Genomic DNA, 22,232 nt, shown 5'->3' on the forward strand with positions numbered 1-22,232 from the left:
TGGTACTGTGTTACTTAGTGCCCAGCCCAGCCCTCCTACCAGCATGGTACTGTGTTACTTAGTGCCCAGCCAGCCCTCCTACCAGCATGGTACTGTGTTACTTAGTGCCCAGCCCTCCTACCAGCATGGTACTGTGTTACTTAGTGCCAGCCCAGCCCTCCTACCAGCATGGTACTGTGTTACTTAGTGCCCAGCCCTCCTACCAGCATGGTACTGTGTTACTTAGTGCCCAGCCACAGCCCTCTTACCAGCATGGTACTGTGTTACTTAGTGCACAGCCCTCCTACCAGCATGGTACTGTGTTACTTAGTGCACAGCCCTCCTACCAGCATGGTACTTTGTTACTTAGTGCACAGCCCTCCTACCAGCATGGTACTGTGTTACTTAGTGCACAGCCCTCCTACCAGCATGGTACTGTGTTACTTAGTGCACAGCCCTCCTACCAGCATGGTACTGTGTTACTTAGTGCACAGCCCTCCTACCAGCATGGTACTGTGTTACTTAGTGCACAGCCCTCCTACCAGCATGGTACTGTGTTACTTAGTGCACAGCCCTCCTACCAGCATGGTACTGTGTTACTTAGTGCACAGCCCTCCTACCAGCATGGTACTTTGTTACTTAGTGCACAGCCCTCCTACCAGCATGGTACTGTGTTACTTAGTGCACAGCCCTCCTACCAGCATGGTACTGTGTTACTTAGTGCACAGCCCTCCTACCAGCATGGTACTGTGTTACTTAGTGCCCAAGACAGCCCTCCTACCAGCATGGTACTGTGTTACTTAGTGCCCAGCTCCAGCCCTCCTACCAGCATGGTACTGTGTTACTTAGTGCCCAAACCCAGCCCTCCTACCAGCATGGTACTGTGTTACTTAGTGCCCAGCCCTCCTACCAGTGGTACTGTGTTACCTACCAGCATGGTACTGTGTTACTTAGTGCCCAGCCACAGCCCTCCTACCAGCATGGTACTGTGTTACTTAGTGCCCAGCCCTCCTACCAGCATGGTACTGTGTTACTTAGTGCACAGCCCTCCTACCAGCATGGTACTGTGTTACTTAGTGCCCAGCCACAGCCCTCCTACCAGCATGGTACTGTGTTACTTAGTGCCCAGCCAGAACCCTCCTACCAGCATGGTACTGTGTTACTTAGTGCCCAGCCCTCCTACCAGCATGGTACTGTGTTACTTAGTGCACAGCCACAGCCCTCCTACCAGCATGGTACTGTGTTACTTAGTGCCCAGCCACAGCCTACCAGCATGGTACTGTGTTACTTAGTGCCCAAACCCAGCCCTCCTACCAGCATGGTACTGTGTTACTTAGTGCCCAAACCCAGCCCTCCTACCAGCATGGTACTGTGTTACTTAGTGCCCAAACCCAGCCCTCCCACCAGCATGGTACTGTGTTACTTAGTTCCCAGCCCACCTACCAGCATCGCACTGTGTTACTTAGTGCCCAGCTACAGCCCTCCTACCAGCATGGTACTGTGTTACTTAGTGCCCAAACCCAGCCCTCCCACCAGCATGGTACTGTGTTGCTTCGTGCCCAGCCCCAGCCCTCCTACCAGCATGGTACTGTGTTACTTGGTGCCCAAACCCAGCACTCCTACCAGCATGGTACTGTGTTATTTAGTGCCCAGCCACAGTCCTCCTACCAGCATGGTACTGTGTTACTTATTGCCCAGCCCTCCTACCAGCATGGTACTGTGTTACTTAGTGCCCAGCCCTCCTAGCCTGTGTTACTCCTACCAGCATGGTACTGTGTTACTTAGTGCACAGCCCTCCTACCAGCATGGTACTTTGTTACTTAGTGCACAGCCCTCCTACCAGCATGGTACTGTGTTACTTAGTGCCCAGCCCTCCTACCAGCATGGTACTGTGTTACTTAGTGCCCAGCCCCAGCCCTCCTACCAGCATGGTACTGTGTTACCTAGTGCCCAGCCCTCCTACCAGCATGGTACTATGTTACTTAGTGCACAGCCCTCCTACCAGCATGGTACTATGTTACTTAGTGCACAGCCACAGCCCTCCTACCAGCATGGTACTGTGTTACTTAGTGCCCAGCCACAGCCCTCCCACCAGCATGGTACTGTGTTACTTAGTGCCCAAACCCAGCCCTCCCACCAGCATGGTACTGCGTTACTTAGTGCCCAAACCCAGCCCTCCTACCAGCATGGTACTGTGTTACTTAGTGCCCAAACCCAGCCCTCCCACCAGCATGGTACTGTGTTACTTAGTGCCCAGCCCACCTACCAGCATCGCACTGTGTTACTTAGTGCCCAGCTACAGCCCTCCTACCAGCATGGTACTGTGTTACTTAGTGCCCAAACCCAGCCCTCCCACCAGCATGGTACTGTGTTGCTTCGTGCCCAGCCCTCCTACCAGCATGGTACTGTGTTACTTGGTGCCCAAACCCAGCACTCCTACCAGCATGGTACTGTGTTATTTAGTGCCCAGCCACAGTCCTCCTACCAGCATGGTACTGTGTTACTTAGTGCCCAGCCACAGCAGCATGGTACTGTGTTACTCCCAGCCCTCCTACCAGCATGGTACTGTGTTACTTAGTGCCCAGCCCTCCTACCAGCATGGTACTGTGTTACTTAGTGCACAGCCAGAGCCCTCCTACCAGCATGGTACTGTGTTACTTGGTGCCCAGCCACAGCCCTCCTACCAGCATGGTACTGTGTTACTTAGTGCCCAGCCAGAGCCCTCCTACCAGCATGGTACTGTGTTACTTAGTGCCCAGCCAGAGCCCTCCTACCAGCATGGTACTGTGTTACTTAGTGCCCAGCCCCAGCCCTCCTACCAGCATGGTACTGTGTTACTTAGTGCCCAGCCCTCCTACCAGCATGGTACTGTGTTACTTAGTGCCCAGCCCTCCTACCAGCATGGTACTGTGTTACTTAGTGCCCAGCCCCAGCCCTCCTACCAGCATGGTACTATGTTACTTAGTGCCCAGCCCTCCTACCAGCATGGTACTGTGTTACTTAGTGCCCAGCCCTCCTACCAGCATGGTACTGTGTTACTTGGTGCCCAGCCACAGCCCTCCTACCAGCATGGTACTGTGTTACTTAGTGCCCAGCCCTCCTACCAGCATGGTACTGTGTTACTTAGTGCCCAGCCCTCCTACCAGCACGGTACTGTGTTACTTAGTGCACAGCCCTCCTACCAGCATGGTACTGTGTTACTTAGTGCACAGCCCTCCTACCAGCATGGTACTTTGTTACTTAGTGCACAGCCCTCCTACCAGCATGGTACTGTGTTACTTAGTGCACAGCCCTCCTACCAGAATGGTACTGTGTTACTTAGTGCACAGCCCTCCTACCAGCATGGTACTGTGTTACTTAGTGCACAGCCCTCCTACCAGCATGGTACTTTGTTACTTAGTGCACAGCCCTCCTACCAGAATGGTACTGTGTTACTTAGTGCACAGCCCTCCTACCAGCATGGTACTGTGTTACTTAGTGCACAGCCCTCCTACCAGCATGGTACTGTGTTACTTAGTGCACAGCCCTCCTACCAGCATGGTACTTTGTTACTTAGTGCACAGCCCTCCTACCAGAATGGTACTGTTACTTAGTTACCAGAATGGTAGTGCACAGCCCTCCTACCAGCATGGTACTGTGTTACTTAGTGCACAGCCCTCCTACCAGCATGGTACTGTGTTACTTAGTGCACAGCCCTCCTACCAGCATGGTACCAGAATGGCATGGTACTGTGTTACTTAGTGCACAGCCCTCCTACCAGCATGGTACTGTGTTACTTAGTGCACAGCCCTCCTACCAGCATGGTACTTTGTTACTTAGTGCACAGCCCTCCTACCAGCATGGTACTGTGTTACTGGTAGTGCACAGCCCTCCTACCAGCATGGTACTGTGTTACTTAGTGCACAGCCCTCCTACCAGCATGGTACTGTGTTACTTAGTGCACAGCCCTCCTACCAGCATGGTACTTTGTTACTTAGTGCACAGCCCTCCTACCAGCATGGTACTGTGCTACTTAGTGCACAGCCCTCCTACCAGCATGGTACTTTGTTACTTAGTGCACAGCCCTCCTTCCAGCATGGTACTGTGCTACTTAGTGCACAGCCCTCCTACCAGCATGGTACTGTGTTACTTAGTGCACAGCCCTCCTACCAGCATGGTACTGTGTTACTCAGTGCCCAACCTCCCTCTCACTGTCTGCCCTGATGCTATGAAGAGAGGCTTCTGTCTTGACAATGGGTACAATAATCTGGATTGTCCAGTAAAGGACTGTGCAGTGATGAGTCATTACAAATTCTAGGGATGTACCAATATAGGATTGATTCTTGGCTGAAACAATAACAGATATTTCATACCGATATGGCAAAAAAACAAGTTTGCACATTAGCAAGCAAAGGACACTGATTCATTCATATTAGTTGTGACCTTCATTGTATTAAAGGAACTTATTTAGTCCTTCCCATTGAATAGTATTTCTGTACCTCGGCATCAGCATCACAGTGTTTTCTCTTCTGTTCATCTCTGGATCAGATCAGATCCTCTCTGTTTCATCCTGTTGATCCACAGTGATTTACTGTCACTTCCTACTATAATGACCTTTCTCCTCCACGTCTTCAGGGCATGTTGCACTTCTCCTTCTCCTCGTCTTGAAGGCACATTGCTTTTGTGTTTTCTCTCTGTCCCCTCTCTCTGTCATTCTTTCTCTCCTTCTTCATCCCCCTCCTCTGACCCTGTCTCACCTGTCCCTCCTGCACTGACCCTGTCTCTCCAGCACTGACCCTGTCTCTCCTGCACTGACCCTGTCTCTCCTGCACTGACCCTGTCTCTCCTGCACTGACCCTGTCTCTCCTGCACTGACCCTGTCTCTCCTGCACTGACCCTGTCTCTCCTGCACTGACCCTGTCTCTTTTTCTTTCTCTCTGTTTATTTTCTGCAGTCTCCTGTGACCTCTCAGGCTATTCGGCCATGTCCTCCTCCTGTCCAGGCCAAGATGGTGCTGTCTCCCACTCCTAGCCCTGTCCTCCAGATCTCCTCCTCCCCTGCACCACCTTCTGTGAGCAGACTCTCCACTACAGAACTTGCCATCTCTCCATCCTTCCATCCCTGTCAGACCCTCCTCTTCTACCCATCCCTCCATCCTGTTCCTCTTCTTCCTTCTCCTCTTCCTCCTCCTCCTCACCTTTTTACCAACACAAACTTAGAAGTTGATCTAATCTGGGGGCATCCCATCTGACCCTTTTAACAGAATAGAGAAACAATTATTCAATGATATATTCATTCAAAATTAAATGATTTGTGTAAAGCTTGCACTTTACATAGTTTTGTCCAAGACCAGTGGGGGGACACAGGTGGGGGATTGCTGGTATGTTTAAGGTTTTCTAGTCAGGTACATCATTATTGGGAGGAGCTGTTTTGCTTGAATGTCCCCCAGTCCCCTCCCTCCCCTCCTCTCTGTTCAGCAATGTCCACAGAAGTCAGGACACCCGATGTGACAGGAGCGCCGTGCTGTTTCCCTCCTGTTCTCTGTGGCCTTGCTGTAAGCTCCCTTCACGTCCTGTTTATCTCTCTGTCTGCTCCTTGCTCTTCCAGAAGGGCCCCATGGCGCCGGTCATGGCAGTGACGGCTCCCCAACAGGGCCCCGTGGTGATGGCCCCCCAGGCCCAGGTCCAGGCTGGGGCCCAGGCCGCCTCGCAGCCAGCCCTGCCCCAGCAGACCAGCGCCCCTGTAGCCCCAGGAGCCTCTGTCATCTCCCAGGTCTGCACTCTGCTCTGCTCCAGTCTGCCGGCCTCCTCTGGGCTGGTTAGGCTCCTCAACCCTCAGTGCTGTCACAGCTGCCAGCTGGCTGGCTGTGTCACCACCATGACCATGACCCCACACAGCTGGGCATAGTGGCAGAGCCTCACACACAAGCACATGTACATACACTAACACACTCTTCCCCGGTGTCCTCTCCGATCCCCAAACACTGAACGATAGTGTCCTACATATTTATTGTTAAAATCATATCTTTACATGCTTATTTTGCCATTTCCTAGGAGATGCAGGAGAATGTGAAGAAGTGTAAGAACTTCTTGGCCACCCTGATAAAGCTGGCTTCCCACAACTCTCCGTCACCTGAGACCTCCAAAAATGTCAAGTCACTGGTCCAGGATCTACTGGTGAGTCTCACTACCGTAACTCGTTATTTTACCTCTACATTACCACATCATTACATTGTTTCTACATTATCTCTACATTACTGTGTTATCAACAGAGAAACATGGAATGCTACTTTCTTTGCCCTACACTCTTAGAAAAAAAGGTACTATATAGAACCGAAAAGGGTTCTTTGTTCACATAAGAGAACCCGTTGAAGTATGAATTTTGGTTCCAGGTAGAACCCCTTTGATTCTAGGTAGAGCCCTTTACACAGAGGTTATACATGGAACCCAAAATAATTCTACCTGGAACCAAAAAGGGTTCTCTTATGGGGAGCCAAATAACTCTTTTGGAACCCTTTTTTCTAAAAGTGGAGGAAGAATATGTCTGACATTGACAGGTTGTGTGATGTAATGTATTTCTTCATCTGTAGATGGCATCATTAAACTCTAACATGATCCAGAGTGATGCTGTGGTTTAGGACATTATTTATTCAGAGTTGCTAATGAGATGTTTCCCAGGGGGATGTTAAAATGTAAATCAATATGAACACCGTCGTTGAGGTGATTTCACCTCATCTCAATGTGCTCAGAAATCACATTGCACATCACCTCAATCACATGCTCTGCTCTTTGTTGTACAAGTGTGTCACATCACATAACAAGGAGCTGACGGGGTTAATAAACCTCCCTCTCTTCTCCCGCTCACAGGATGCTAAGATTGAGCCTGAGGAGTTCACCAACAGACTGCAGTCAGAGCTCAAGTCGTCTCCTCAGCCCTACCTGGTCCCCTTCCTCAAGGTTTGTACTGTATCTACTCAGGATACATTTGGACACTCCTCGTCATGGATGTAAAAGCATTGGTTGGTGAAAACATTGTCTGGAGGGAGTTTCTACCATTGTAAAATCAATGTAAGAAAGTGTGCAAGTGTACCCTTCAGGAGAAAGGTGGAGAACGTAAAACAGCCAGAGTGGCAGTGGAGAGGCCAGCCCATGTGACCCAGGCAGGGGCCGCTCCCCTGGCCTGACTTCAGACTGTGTGTGACAGTGGCCCCTGCAGCTGTCTGTGCCAGTAGCCAGCAGGCCTCTCCAGCCATCTGTGATGAGTGTCACATCATGCCACTGCCACCCAGCCTTCCCTCCCTGAGCAGAGCAGAGCCAGCCAGCCACCCAGCCTTCCCTCCCTCCACAGAGCAGAGCCAGCCAGCCACCCAGCCTTCCCTCCCTCCACAGAGCAGAGCCAGCCAGCCACCCACCCAGCCTTCCCTCCCTCCACAGAGCAGAGCCAGCCAGCCACCCACCCAGCCTTCCCTCCCTGAGCAGAGCAGAGCCAGCCAGCCACCCAGCCTTCCCTCCTCCACAGAGCAGAGCCAGCCAGCCACCCACCCAGCCTTCCCTCCCTCCACAGAGCAGAGCCAGCCAGCCACCCAGCCTTCCCTCCCTCCACAGAGCAGAGCCAGCCAGCCACCCACCCAGCCTTCCCTCCCTCCACAGAGCAGAGCCAGCCAGCCACCCAGCCTTCCCTCCCTCCACAGAGCAGAGCCAGCCAGCCACCCAGCCTTCCCTCCCTCCACAGAGCAGAGCCAGCCAGCCACCCAGCCTTCCCTCCCTCCACAGAGCAGAGCCAGCCAGCCACCCAGCCTTCCCTCCCTGAGCAGAGCAGAGCCAGCCAGCCACAAACACAGTCATGTTGTCATGCAATGTTAGGATGTTTACATCAAAATATGCCTAAGACCAAGCATTTTTCAGGTCTACTGCTGGAGTGTTTGTCCCAAATGTTTGGCTAATCGATGAGCACTTGTCCATTGAGCCTACATGTCAAGTATAATACACGTCATTTTAATATTCACGATTTGGGAGAATTATTTGTTGTAATGATATCTATATTTGTACAACAATGTAATAATAATTTGCACATTTGCTAATTTAGAATATATAAAAAACATGTTTTTTTGTGTGTGATCTGCCCGTCAACAGAAAAGCCTCCCGGCCCTGCGGCTGTCTCTGCTCAACATTCAGCATTCCCTGATCCAGCCTCTGCCGCAGGGCAAAGCCACCCCCACCCCCACCACAGGCACCAGCTCTGCCATCATGGCCGTCCCAGCTGTCCGCGGCCGCCTCCCCAGCAGCGTCAGCACCACGGGGACCAGTGTCGGGGCCCAGGGACACACAGCTGCCCTGGTAGGTACAGTACACTCACAGTCAGAGCTGTCCCAAACTCACACTTCCAGTCACAGAGATCAGCCACAGTCATACAGTCCACTGGCCCAAACATAGATGACCCCTGGTTATGACTCCCTGTGGAAGTATTAGAACTAATAGAACATGTTTTGGCCTCGGTTCTGTTGTTAAGGTTGATGATACTGTAATACTCTGATACTTACTTATCAGTGGGGTAAATAAGTGTTTGTTCTAGATTTCCAGAGTTTTGATTGTGTCTTCACTAAATCCAAGGTCATTTGTCTTGGTATGTACCTAAGCACCAAAGGAGTAATGAGTGAGGTTCCCCAGGCCCCAGTAGTAGAGATGTGTCTCCCAGTGCTCAGAGACTGAGGCAGAGCTGGATGTGGTCCAGTGGAGAACAGCTTCACTGACAGGCTAGGCCAGCACACCACACACCATACAGAGGCTTAGCCAAGGCAGATGGCCACGGGGCTGGATCAGTGCACTCCCATGGGGCCTGTGTGTGTGTACGTTTGGTGTGTGTGTGTGTGTGTGTGTGTGTGTATGGCTATGCCTGTGCCCAGCGGTGTGTGTGTATACACATGTGAGTCCATGGAGCGCAGTGCTGGCTCACAGAGGAGAGGCCTCCATGGAGACTACCCAAGGTCAGAGCCCGCTGGCATCCGATGCTGGCGGGAATATCCCCTCTCTGAGGACAGACTGGCAGGGTAGCCTGGGCTGAGGCACAGGGCAGGGTGGTGGTGCCCTCCACACCACTCATCTGCTGCTGCTGGTTGGGAGGGTCGTGGGTGAGAGGAGGTAACGAGGTCATAGCTGGGTCAGTTTGAGAGCTGCTGTGTGTGGCTGCAGCTGTACAGCAGTTACTGTCGTGGAGCACTGTCACAGAGGAGAGGAGACGGACTCTGACTCTGCTCTGCCCCCCCCCCCCCCCACACACACACACACAAACACACAAGCACAAACAAACAAACAAACACAGGGCTCTGCTCTCCCACCAGACTATTGGCTGGACTGATCCTGTGTCAACTCAATCACCAATGGTCTGACATTCAAAGCAGTTGTAATTACTAGACTATAGCTCCTGTATAACACCAGTCTGAAGCTAACACTTGGTTCAGGTTTTGGAACCAGGGAACCCTGTATGTTCTTTATAGTGTGCTCCTAAAACAACCCCAAAAATGTCCCCAATTTTCGATTCTTGAACTTACCTGTGATTTTCTCAAACTGTATTGTGGGTTTGCCAGAGGTGCTACCTTCTCTATTCTGGCTGCTGAATGTATTTTCCTCTTTGAGGCCCTGCAGGGAATCTCTGGGAGAAATGGCCTCTATCTTTTTCAACCCTTGAACAGTAATATAGCATGTGTCAGGGAATGGAAAACAAGGCTAGAAAATATGCAGTGAGAAGCAAACTGGTGTGAATGGATGGCTGGGCCTCAGGCCTGTCCCACAGCTAGGCTGCATGCTAGGAAGGAAGTGGCTCTATTAGCGCAGAAGCAGCCCTCCTCTCCTCTCCTCTTTTCTTCTCCTCTCTTCCACTTTCCTCTCCTCCACTTCCCTCTCCTCTCTTCTCCTCTCCTCCACTTCCCTCTCCTCTCCTCCACTTCCCTCTCCTCTCTTCTCCTCTCCTCCACTTCCCTCTCCTCCACTTCCGTCTCCTCCACTTCCCTCTCCTCTCCTCCACTTCCCTCTCCTCTCCTCCACTTCCCTCTCCTCTCCTCTCCTCCACTTCCCTCTCCTCTCCTCTCCTCTCTTCCACTTCCCTCTCCTCTTCCCTCTCCTCTCCTCCACTTCCCTCTCCTCTCCTCCACTTCCCTCTCCTCTCCTCCACTTTCCCTCTCCTCCACTTCCCTCTCCTCTCCTCCACTTCCCTCTCCTCCACTTCCCTCTCCTCTCCTCCACTTCCCTCTCCTCTCCTCCACTTCCCTCTCCACCACTTCCTTCTTCTCTGTCTTTACTTTTTCACTCTGCTGTTCCTCCTCTTCCTCCTCCCGTTGTTTTATGCGACACACACACTGGTCCATTCCCCCCTCCCCGCACAGAGATACCTTTTTTCATGTCAAAATGAATTGGGATCAATCCATTTAAATGTCACACAACCTGCTTGTCATTGATGGGGTCAACTGTCTAAATTGTATTTACCATTCTTCTTCTTCTTCCTCTCTCTCTCTCTCTCTCTCTCTCTCCCTCTCTCTCTCTCTCTCTCTCTCTCTCTCTCTCTCTCTCTCTCTCTCTCTGTCTCTCTCCCTGTCTCTCTCTGTCTCGCTCTCTCTGTCTCGCTCTCTCTGTCTCTCTCTCTCTGTCTCTCTCTCTCTGTCTCTCTCTCTCTGTCTCTCTCTGTCTCTCTCTCTCTCTGCCTCTCTCTCTCTCTCTGTCTCTCTCTGCCTCTCTGTTTCTCTCTCTCTCTGTCTCTCTCTCTCTCTCTCTCTCTCTGTCTCTCTCCCACTCTCCCTCTCTCTGTCTCTCTTTCTGTCTCTCTCTGTCTCTCTCTGTCTCTCTGCCTCTCTCTCTCCCTATCCCTCTCTGTCTCTCTCTCTCCCTTTCTCTCTCTGTCTCTCTGTCTCTCTCTCTCTCTCTCTGTCTCTCTCTCTGTCTCTCTCTCTCTCTCTCTTTCTCTCTCTCTCTCTCTCTCTCTCTCTCTCTCTCTCTCTCTCTCTCTCTCTCTCTCTCTCCCTCCAACCCTCCTTCCTCAGGGTATCAAGCAAGCGGGAACCTCTGGTTGCCAGGTCAGGATGCCCATGTTGATCACACCATTAAGAACACAAGGTGACTATAGCGTATCTCCATGCCTTGATACATATTTCCTATGGTACTACAGAGAATCCTTATCTCACACCAGACAGATAGGAGAGCTGAGAACAGGTGTTTCCTATCCTGCTGTACCCCATCCTTTCATCAAACATTTACACTGCTACCATCTCACACTGATTCACAAACACTGACTGAACACACTGAAGCAAGCCCTAAAACATCTCCTAAATACCATACTGGTCCCCAAAGAGTGTGGTGTGCTCTCAGGTGTGTGTATTTGTGCGTGTGTGTGCATGTGTGTGATCAGAGGTGCATACAAATTCGATTTGCCCCTTCCTCAGATTGCCTGCAGTGAAAGATCTGTCGGTTGTTTTTTGTCCATAAATTGGAATGTGGGAAAAGTTTCTAAAAATACTTTGTGCCTCTTGGCTAGGAACATGCCTGTTAAAATCAAGTTTAAATTCACTCTGGCAGTCCTTGTGCCTCTACAAAAAAATGTGTCTTCAAGCAGGATGCAGTTTTGGAGTGTAAGGAGAACCGGTGAAGCGCAGTGATATTGACAGAATGATGTTGTCTATACAAACCTGGGGAGAGCTGCCTACGTTGTGATGCTGCTCCTCTGTCTCCCCTGGTCTCCCTCTTCTCTCCCCAGTGTGACAGAGATGGTTAAAGAAAGTCTTCAGACAGGAGCAGGTTTGATGACAATACGAGGGGACAGCTCATAATAATATTACTCTCTGTGTGTGTGTGTGTGTGTGTGTGTGTGTGTGTGTGTGTGTGTGTGTGTGTGTGTGTGTGTGTGTGTGTGTGTGTGTGTGTGTGTGTGTGTGTGTGTATGTGTTTTCTCCCCCCAGGCACTGTCAGCAAGGGAGCCACATTCCAAGCAGGCAAAAGTCCTGTGGGTTTTGCTGTTAAGGGCTCTGGAAATCAGAAAAACAAGCTGAACGATCCCGGAGGCGGTTCTTTCAGGTACAAAACGCTGGTTCTGTGCACCTCTTCAGGTAGTGAGGAGAGGGAGGAGAAGAGAGAAAGAGTCTTACTGAGTGTTATGGACAGCCAGCACATGGGGGCAGCATTTCACCAATATAACTTGGAAGACTCCAGGCGACACTCTTCAGCTAAAGCCATGAGTTTTCATCCTGTCATCTGCCTGACTCTCTCTATATATCTACCTCTCTCTCTCTCTCTGTCTCTCTGTCTGTCTGTCTGTCTGTCTGTCTGTCTGTCTGTCTGTCTGTCTGTCTGTCTGTCTGTCTGTCTCTCTGTCTCTCTGTCTCTCTCTCTCTATCTATCTGTCACATAGCAACACTCTCTCTCTCCCAGCCAATAGATCATTCAGAGTAATTCATACTCTCATCAATGCTCTGGATTCCTGTTCCAACTCTTTGGTAGGAATGATAATGAACTACTAAAAGTTAAGCAGGAACAAGTAATTATCGAAAACATGTACATGAATTAACACTAGCCAATGACCCTGTTCTAAATAAAATGGCACAGTGTAGTCTACACGTGTGTTGCTCCCTATTAATATAGATGTGTATGGTTACCCCCTGTTAATATAGATGTGTATGGTTACCCCATGTTAATGTAGATGTGTATGGTTACCCCATGTTAATATAGATGTGTATGGTTACCCCCTGTTAATATAGATGTGTATGGTTACCCCATGTTAATGTAGATGTGTATGGTTACCCCCTGTTAATATAGATGTTTATGGTTACCCCATGTTAATATAGATGTGTATGGTTACCCCCTGTTAATATAGATGTGTATGGTTACCCCATGTTAATGTAGATGTTTATGGTTACTCCCTGTTAATATAGATGTGTATGGTTACCCCCTGTTAATATAGATGTGTATGGTTACCCCCTGTTAATATAGATGTGTATGGTTACCCCCTGTTAATATAGATGTAGATGTGTTAATATAGATGTGTATGGTTACCCCCTGTTAATATAGATGTTTATGGTTACCCCCTGTTAATATAGATGTTTATGGTTACCCCTGTTAATATAGATGTGTATGGTTACCCCTTGTTAATATAGATGTGTATGGTTACCCCCTGTTATATAGATGTGTATGGTTACCCCTGTTAATATAGATGTGTATGGTTACCCCCTGTTAATATAGATGTTTATGGTTACCCCCTGTTAATATAGATGTGTATGGTTACCCCTGTTAATATAGATGTGTATGGTTACCCCTTGTTAATATAGATGTGTATGGTTACCCCCTGTTATATAGATGTGTATGGTTACCCCCTGTTAATATAGATGTGTATGGTTACCCCCTGTTAATATAGATGTTTATGGTTACCCCCTGTTAATATAGATGTGTATGGTTACCCCCTGTTAATATAGATGTTTATGGTTACTCCCTGTTAATATAGATGTGTATGGTTACCCCCTGTTAATATAGATGTGTATGGTTACCCCCTGTTAATATAGATGTTTATGGTTACTCCCTGTTAATATAGATGTGTATGGTTACCCCCTGTTAATATAGATGTGTATGGTTACCCCCTGTTAATATAGATGTGTATGGTTACCCCCTGTTAATATAGATGTGTATGGTTACCCCCTGTTAATATAGATGTGTATGGTTACCCCCTGTTAATATAGATGTTTATAGTTTGCCCCTGTTAATATAGATGTTTATGGTTACCCCTGTTAATGTAGATGTTTATGGTTACTCCCTGTTAATATAGATGTTTATGGTTACTCCCTGTTAATATAGACATTTATGGTTACTCCCTGTTAATATAGATGTTTATGGTTACTCCCTGTTAATATAGACATTTATGGTTGCTCCCTGTTAATATAGATGTTTATGGTTACTCCCTGTTAATGTAGATGTTTATGGTTACCCCCTGTTAATATAGATGTTTATGGTTGCTCCCTGTTAATATAGATGTTTATGGTTACCCCCTGTTAATATTGATGTTTATGGTTGCCCCCTGTTAATATAGATGTTTATGGTTACTCCCTGTTAATATAGATGTTTATGGTTACTCCCTGTTAATATAGACAATAATGGTTACTCCATGTTAATGTAGATGTTTATGGTTGCCCCCTGTTAATATAGATGTTTATGGTTGCCCCCTGTTAATATAGATGTTTATGGTTACTCCCTGTTAATATAGATGTGTATGGTTACCCCCTGTTAATATAGATGTGTATGGTTACCCCCTGTTAATATAGATGTTTATAGTTTGCCCCTGTTAATATAGATGTTTATAGTTACCCCCTGTTAATATAGATGTTTATGGTTACCCCTGTTAATATAGATGTGTATGGTTACCCACTGTTAATATAGATGTGTATGGTTACCCCCTGTTAATATAGATGTTTATAGTTTGCCCCTGTTAATATAGATGTTTATGGTTACCCCTGTTAATGTAGATGTTTATGGTTACTCCCTGTTAATATAGATGTTTATGGTTACTCCCTGTTAATATAGACATTTATGGTTACTCCCTGTTAATATAGATGTTTATGGTTACTCCCTGTTAATGTAGATGTTTATGGTTACCCCCTGTTAATATAGATGTTTATGGTTGCTCCCTGTTAATATAGATGTTTATGGATGTTACCCCCTGTTAATATAGATGTTTATGGTTTATGCCCCCTGTTAATATAGATGTTTATGGTTACTCCCTGTTAATATAGATGTTTATGGTTACCCCTGTTAATATAGATGTTTATGGTTACTCCATGTTAATGTAGATGTTTATGGTTTCCCCTTGTTAATATAGATGTTTATAGTTTCCCCCTGTTAATATAGATGTTTATAGTTTCCCCTGTTAATATAGATGTTTATGGTTACCCCTGTTAATATAGATGTTTATGGTTACTCCCTGTTAATGTAGATGTTTATGGTTTATGCCCCCTGTTAATATAGATGTGTATGGTTACTGTTAATATAGATGTTTATAGTTCCCCCTGTTAATATAGATGTTTATGGTTACCCCTGTTAATATTGATGTTTATAGTTTCCCCCTGTTAATATAGATGTTTATGGTTGCCCCCTGCTAATATAGATGTTTATGGTTGCCCCTTGTTAATATAGATGTGTATGGTTACCCCCTGTTAATATAGATGTGTATGGTTACCCCCTGTTAATATAGATGTGTATGGTTACCCCCTGTTAATATAGATGTTTATGGTTACCCCCTGTTAATATAGATGTGTATAGTTACCCCCTGTTAATATAGATGTGTATGGTTACCCCCTGTTAATATAGATGTGTATGGTTACCCCCTGTTAATATAGATGTTTATGGTTACTCCCTGTTAATATAGATGTGAATGGTTACCCCCTGTTAATATAGATGTTTATGGTTACTCCCTGTTAATATAGATGTGTATGGTTACCCCCTGTTAATATAGATGTGTATGGTTACCCCCTGTTAATATAGATGTTTATGGTTACTCCCTGTTAATATAGATGTTTATGGTTACTCCCTGTTAATATAGACAATAATGGTTACTCCATGTTAATGTAGATGTTTATGGTTACCCCCATGTTAATGTAGATGTTTATGGTTACTCCCTGTTAATATAGATGTTTATGGTTACTCCCTGTTAATATAGATGTTTATGGTTACTCCCTGTTAATATAGACATTTATGGTTACTCCATGTTAATGTAGATGTTTATAGTTTCCCCTTGTTAATATAGATGTTTATAGTTTCCCCCTGTTAATATAGATGTTTATAGTTTCCCCCTGTTAATATAGATGTTTATGGTTACCCCTTGTTAATATAGATGTTTATGGTTGCTCCCTGTTAATGTAGATGTTTATGGTTGCCCCCTGTTAATATAGATGTTTATAGTTCCCCCCTGTTAATATAGATGTTTATGGTTACCCCTGTTAATATAGATGTTTATGGTTGCTCCCTGTTAATATAGATGTTTATGGTTGCTCCCTGTTAATATAGATGTTTATGGTTACCCCCTGTTAATGTTTATGGTTGCTCCCTGTTAATATAGATGTTTATGGTTGCTCCCTGTTAATATAGATGTTTATGGTTACTCCCTGTTAATATAGATGTTTATAGTTTCCCCCTGTTAATATAGATGTTTATGGTTGCCCCCTGTTAATATAGATGTTTATGGTTGCTCCCTGTTAATATAGATGTTTATGGTTACTCCCTGTTAATATAGATGTTTATGGTTGCTCCCTGTTAATATAGATGTTTATGGTTACTCCCTGTTAATATAGATGTTTATGGTTACTCCCTGTTAATATAGATGTTTATGATCCCTGTTAATATAGATGTTTATGGTTACTCCCTGTTAATATAGATGTTTATGGTTACTCCCTGTTAATATAGATGTTTATGGTTACTCCCTGTTAATATAGATGTTTATGGTTGCTCCCTGTTAATATAGATGTTTATGGTTACTCCCTGTTAATATAGATGTTTATGGTTACTCCCTGTTAATATAGATGTTTATGGTTACTCCCTGTTAATATAGATGTTTATGGTTACTCCCTGTTAATATAGATGTTTATGGTTGCCCCCTGTTAATATAGATGTTTATGGTTGACCCCTGTTAATATAGATGTTTATGGTTGCCCCCTGCTAATATAGATGTTTATGGTTGACCCCTGTTAATATAGATGTTTATGGTTACTCCCTGTTAATATAGATGTTTATGGTTACTCCCTGTTAATATAGATGTTTATTTTTTACCCTCCCTCCAGGTTCTTCAGCTCGTTTCATCTTTGTAAAAAACGTGTTCATGAAAAATGATTTTTACGATATGACCTATAAGTATAGGTGCTTATATGTGTGTACAAGCGTGATTGCGAGCACATCGCAGTTTGTGTGTGCGTGCGTATGTATGTACATTTTCCTGTCCTGCTACACACTCAAAATGTAACGAGTACTTTTGGGTGTGGGAAAATGTAAGGAGTAAAATGTGCATTATTTTATTTTGGAATGTAGGTGATTTAAGTAAAGTACAGATACCCCCCAAAATACTTAAGTAGTACTTCAAAGTGTTTTTACTTAGTTACTTTCCGCCTCTGGCTCCGAGCCCATAGTCGGCCACCGGGGTCATGGTAATGGCCTCCCTTCCTGAGGGGAAATGAGCTGCCCCGGGCCCTGATTGATAAACCAATACATCTTTAGTGGCCTTGATAATTAAGCTGTCAGGGTTGCTTGTTACTGACAACCTTTTCCCTCTGGTGCTTCTGCCTCCATGTTTACACAAACCACGCATTGCCTCTCTGCCCTAGCAGTGCACTATACTGGCTAACCATACAGTACATAGGCTACACACTAGTTTCATGTCAGATCAATCAAATAGGGTTCATATATCCTCACCAGCACTACCCCTCTACTCTGCTGGTTGACATGGATTAGGAATCCCTGTTGTCTGGCTGTGTAGTGTAGTAGTCCCTGGTAGGGCAGGGCTGTATGTACCTCTATACTGTTCCCCTCCTGAGGACATAAGAGCATGTTGGAACAGACCCTGTGGCGTGTGTATCCTCTCACCTCAGAGCACTCTCAGGCACTCCCTCCCAGCATGGGTGCACAATAGGCCAGAAATGGGGAGGGATGGTGGGAGTCTACCCCCTCCTTAAAATAGTGATGATACTGAGATTGTACTGTAGGCATTTTTTTGTTTGATCTTAAATGCTCCCCCCTCCTTCCACTCCCCAACGTTGTGCTATGTAGATGGTGTTTTGTATAACATCAGATTTGTATTGTTTCCCTTTGTAAAGAACATAATGCTAGGGTTTCGTAGATAAGTGGATAGGGGTTGAATAGACTATGATCTCAGAGATTCAATTCATAACCAGTCAAACATGGTTCACATATAATCAACCAGGCATAACCCCTCTAGTGTCTCCACCTTGACCTATTTATTTATTTATCTGTTGTGATGTGTTGTTATGTGCTGTGTTGTGCTGTGATGTGTTGCGTCGCATTTTGTTGCGTTGTGTTGTTATGTGCTGTGTTGTGCTGTGTTATGTGCTGTGTTGGTGTGTGCTGTGTTGGGCTGTGTTGTGCTTGTTGTGTTGTGCTATGTTATGTGCTGTGTTGGGATGTGCTGTGTTGTGTTGCGTTATGTTGTTATGTGCTGTGTTGTGATGTGTTGTGCTGGGTTGTGTTCAGACCGCAGGGCCTGTGGGGTTCCCGGTGAGTTCCAGTGTGCTCTGCTGTGGTGACCATTGACCTACTGACAGACAGACAGACAGGCAGCCACAGTGTAGGTTTACAGTGCTGAGTGGAAGCAGCTAGTCTCTCCCTCCATGCTTTCTGTAAACACCCAACATCCGCTTTAATCACAGCCGGCCCTCATCCCCTAGTTCTCAGCCCTCAGCCATCTCAGACATCAGCCCCCTCAGCCCAATGCAGCGACAGGTAGCCTAGTGGTTACATCGTTGGGCCAGTAACCAAAAGGTTGCTGGATCGAATCCCGAGCGGTTAAGGTAAAAATCTGTCGTTCTGCCCCTGATCAAGGCAGTTAACCCACTGTTCCCCGGTAGGCCGTCATTGTAAATAAGAATTTGTTCTTAACTGACTTGCCTAGTTAAATAAAGGTTAAAATGCCAGCGGTGAGCCCACTCTATGTCTGGTCTGGGTCATACGTCCCTCTACCCCGGCCCCCATCCAGCTCATTCACGTCCAGACCAGGCCGGACACACAGTGACGGAATGTGTTTAAACTACAGTACACTGGCTTTGATACATATTGGCAGCAGTCGGCGTTGTCTAAAGCGACAGGCTGTAGTGCACATTGAGGAAGCTGCAGTGGCCTGAGCCTGTGTGTGTGACTGTGTGTGTGACTGTGTGTGTGTCTCACTCACTGTGAGTTATGACTAGCTACATGGAGGGGTCTCAGGGGTGTTAGTCACTCAGATGGCTCGGTGGACGACCCCTACCTTGGCACAGGGGGCACTCTCTGGGGGGAGGTATCAGAGACGATCCCTGTCTGGCCCTGGATCCTGGCTCTTCCCTGACTGGATGCCCCCTTTCCACACATACGCATGCTCCTTCTAAATCCAATCCAAATCCCCACCTATGGCGTGCCCTCTCCCATCCAGGCTTGATATGGAAAATGCATGCATAAGTATTCATGTTGCTCTCGGTGTCATGTCCCGCAGCAAAGCCAAACCAATCATTGAGAGGTGTCTTTTCCTCCATAGGAACCTAATTATATCTCACCTTTATTAGTGAGAGGAGAAGGTACTGTACATTTGTTCAGGAGTCTTTTTGTTATGCGTTTCAACTAATTCCATCCTTTTAATGTTAGCCTTGTCTTGCATTTCCATTTGGTTGTAGACCCCCCCCCCCCCCCCAAACACAGGAGACGTCTAGCTGTGCTATTAAGAATCAGGAATAAGGGAGTTATTTGCATAGCAACATAGCATGTCCATGTCCACTAGCTATGTTGTGTAACTTTATGTGTTATTCATCATTACATATGATGGTTTATTTATTTAATGGATATTGAGGTTAGGAGGCCAGGGTGTTGGGTGTTGATGAAGATGATGGTGGTGAAGACGAAGGTGTATAGCCTACAGTAGGAGGGAGAGATATAATAATAACATAGTAATCTACTGTATCATGAGAGTGTTGTTGGGTAGATTCTACATGGAGGTTCATTATTAGACTCAGAGAGAGTAGGACTGGGACTGGCAGGGTGAGTAGAGGGTCTAGTGAGATCTCTTGGTGCAGGAAGGAGCTCTAATCGTCTTTGTCAACCTCCTGCCGGGATGTCAGGACTCATATAGGTGCTCGTCACATTACAGAGGAACAGGGAGACATCAGCGGGGTGCAATGCCTGCTGCTGACGATGGCGATGTGTTCCCACACATGGACGCCCGCCCGCTGCGGGCAGAGAGAACAAGGCAGCATCAACGTGCATGGCCCCCGCAACACGTAACTTCTGACGGTCGGAACCAGTGGCTGCTGGCGGTGCGAACGCCAATTCCTTTAGAGGGGAGGTGAAGGAACGGGCGAGGGAGGCAGTGAGCGGCTGCCCTGTGTGTGTTCTGTGGTTCTCTGTGCCCTCTGTCACTGCCACTTAGTGGTTCCTCCAGCCCAGCGAGCGAGGGAGGGAGGCAGTGTTTCCATAGATAATGAGCCCAGGGCATTGCCAGCCACAACCAGGTTACCACAGCACTCGTTCCCCTGTTAGGGTACTCACTCATAGAGAGACTGGAAAGAGGATTTAGGCCTGGCCACTGTCAATGTCAGATTCACCCAAAACCTAAAATGTAAGGTGAACTGTTTGGGTCAGACACTCCATTCTTTTAATGATGGTCATCCTCCTTGGGGAGGACCTTGACCTCAATAGGTCTTCTTGGTCCTTTATCCCATTGTTACTGTTTACCTCAAATACGATACCTAATACATTTTACTGATCCAAACCTATGTAGGAATTCTAAAAAAGCTCATATTTGAGAAAATGAACAATGTATTGAGAAGCCAGATCGTGTTGTGAATCGAAATGGTGGTGGATATTTCCACTGGACATGTACTGGATGATATTGCTGTTCTGAGCAGAGTGGTCTGTATACAGTGTTTGTTGATATTAGTATATTGCCAGATTCATCACACAGCAGTTCCAATCCTCCTGTGCATCCTTACCCAGCTCCCCTCCATCCAAACGTTGTCAACCCTACTATATGCTGACTCAAATGGACTCTGGATGGAATAAAACCTATTAAAATAGTGTATTATTATGAGCAGCTTATACACCTCTGAATCATAACAATGCAAGTGTATACACTACTTTCCCTGTACGATTGAACCTTGAATGAAATGAATGAGAAAATCTGTCAGTTTTCCACAGGAACAGCCCTGTAATTGTCTATAGGGACATGTAAACTAATACTGTAACAGGGATACATACAGGGATACATACAATATGGTTTTATACAGACATTGTTGTAAGAGTTCATGTACAGATGTAGGATCTTAATTTGAGGCAGTTTGCTACAGCAGCAACAGGACATTTGAATTATTATGTGGATTATAATTCATTACCATTTTTGTAGGGGTTGATACATTTTTCATGAGGGCAAAACAAGTCTGACACTTCTAAGTGGAAATGACAACTTTAGATTTATTTTTAAAACTCAAATACACAACAAGTTTGCAGAAACAAACTACATCTGTAGAGCCCTTAAAAAAATGAATCCTCCATCTATTTGTTTCCAGGGATGATGATGACATTAACGATGTGGCGTCCATGGCGGGGGTGAACCTGAATGAAGAGAGCGCTCGTATCCTGGCAACCAACTCTGAGCTGGTGGGGACACACATCCGCTCCTGTAAAGATGAGGCCTTCCTTCACCCGGGCCTGTTACACAGACGCATCCTGGAGACAGGTACGGACAGTACACTACTACAGTACATTATAGTACATGATGACACCCTCACTAGAGAAACCTCGGGAGAATACCCATATAGTGTATGAGAATGACGCCTTGTTCACAGCAATCGAACAATAGAATTTGCATACACAGTAAGTCTTTAAAGTCATTAAATGATAGAGATTTGAGTTGGAATCATGTACAGTATCGTTGTCTTCACGATTAGTATTATCTCCAGGTCCATAATAATAATTCCATAATCATCAAGTGTTGCCAATGATGCTGATCTTCATTTTCATCATAGTGATTATTATCTTCAGATTGATCTTGAATTTATTCATGAACGTGTACCAAACAGAATCATGTTCCTTCAAACGTGTGTTGGTTTAGAAAATATAGGCCAGACCCCTGTCTGTGTGTGTGTGTGTGTGTGTGTGTGTGTGTGTGTGTGTGATGAAATCTATCTGTTAGCTTTGTGTTTTCTTGTATTCTCCTTGTTGTTTCTGTATCTGTAGTGTCATCACTAAAGACAGACAGTTTGATTTACTTCCCCTGATGGGAGGTTGCAGGCCAGGCCGGAGCAGACGCTCCTTTCTGCCCTCCCTCATTTTAAACTTGGTGCACTTAACAGTTCTTTCACCTCCTTTAATGAATTCTTCAGTGTCTGTCTGAACTTACTAGACCCCAGGCCCTGACATAAATACTTTATAGAGCTGTCTTTTGAAGGCTGCTTGTCAGATTGTCCTGTGGACTGAAGGAAGAGAGTTCAGAGTTACAAGACTGGATTTAGTTCTTCTTCTTCGTCTTTTGATTGGAGCTCCACATTCAGATACTGTCCTATTTGCGAATGT

The 22,232-nt window shown here is 46.3% G+C and overlaps 1 protein-coding gene across 1 annotated transcript in view; it reads left to right on the forward strand.

Annotated features, from left to right (window-relative positions):
- Nucleotides 1-22,232, forward strand: part of LOC135557437 (transcription initiation factor TFIID subunit 4-like) — a 127,297-nt gene that overhangs the window by 29,008 nt on the left and 76,057 nt on the right. The window contains 8 exon segments of the mRNA XM_064990698.1: nucleotides 4,913-5,029; nucleotides 5,566-5,730; nucleotides 6,012-6,134; nucleotides 6,825-6,914; nucleotides 8,091-8,294; nucleotides 10,988-11,060; nucleotides 11,900-12,014; nucleotides 21,227-21,396. Of these exon segments, the coding sequence (XP_064846770.1) occupies nucleotides 4,913-5,029; nucleotides 5,566-5,730; nucleotides 6,012-6,134; nucleotides 6,825-6,914; nucleotides 8,091-8,294; nucleotides 10,988-11,060; nucleotides 11,900-12,014; nucleotides 21,227-21,396 (1,057 nt within the window).

The sequence above is a fragment of the Oncorhynchus masou genome, chromosome 2 (genome assembly GCF_036934945.1).
Source record: "Oncorhynchus masou masou isolate Uvic2021 chromosome 2, UVic_Omas_1.1, whole genome shotgun sequence".
NCBI classification, from domain to species: Eukaryota; Metazoa; Chordata; class Actinopteri; order Salmoniformes; family Salmonidae; genus Oncorhynchus; species Oncorhynchus masou.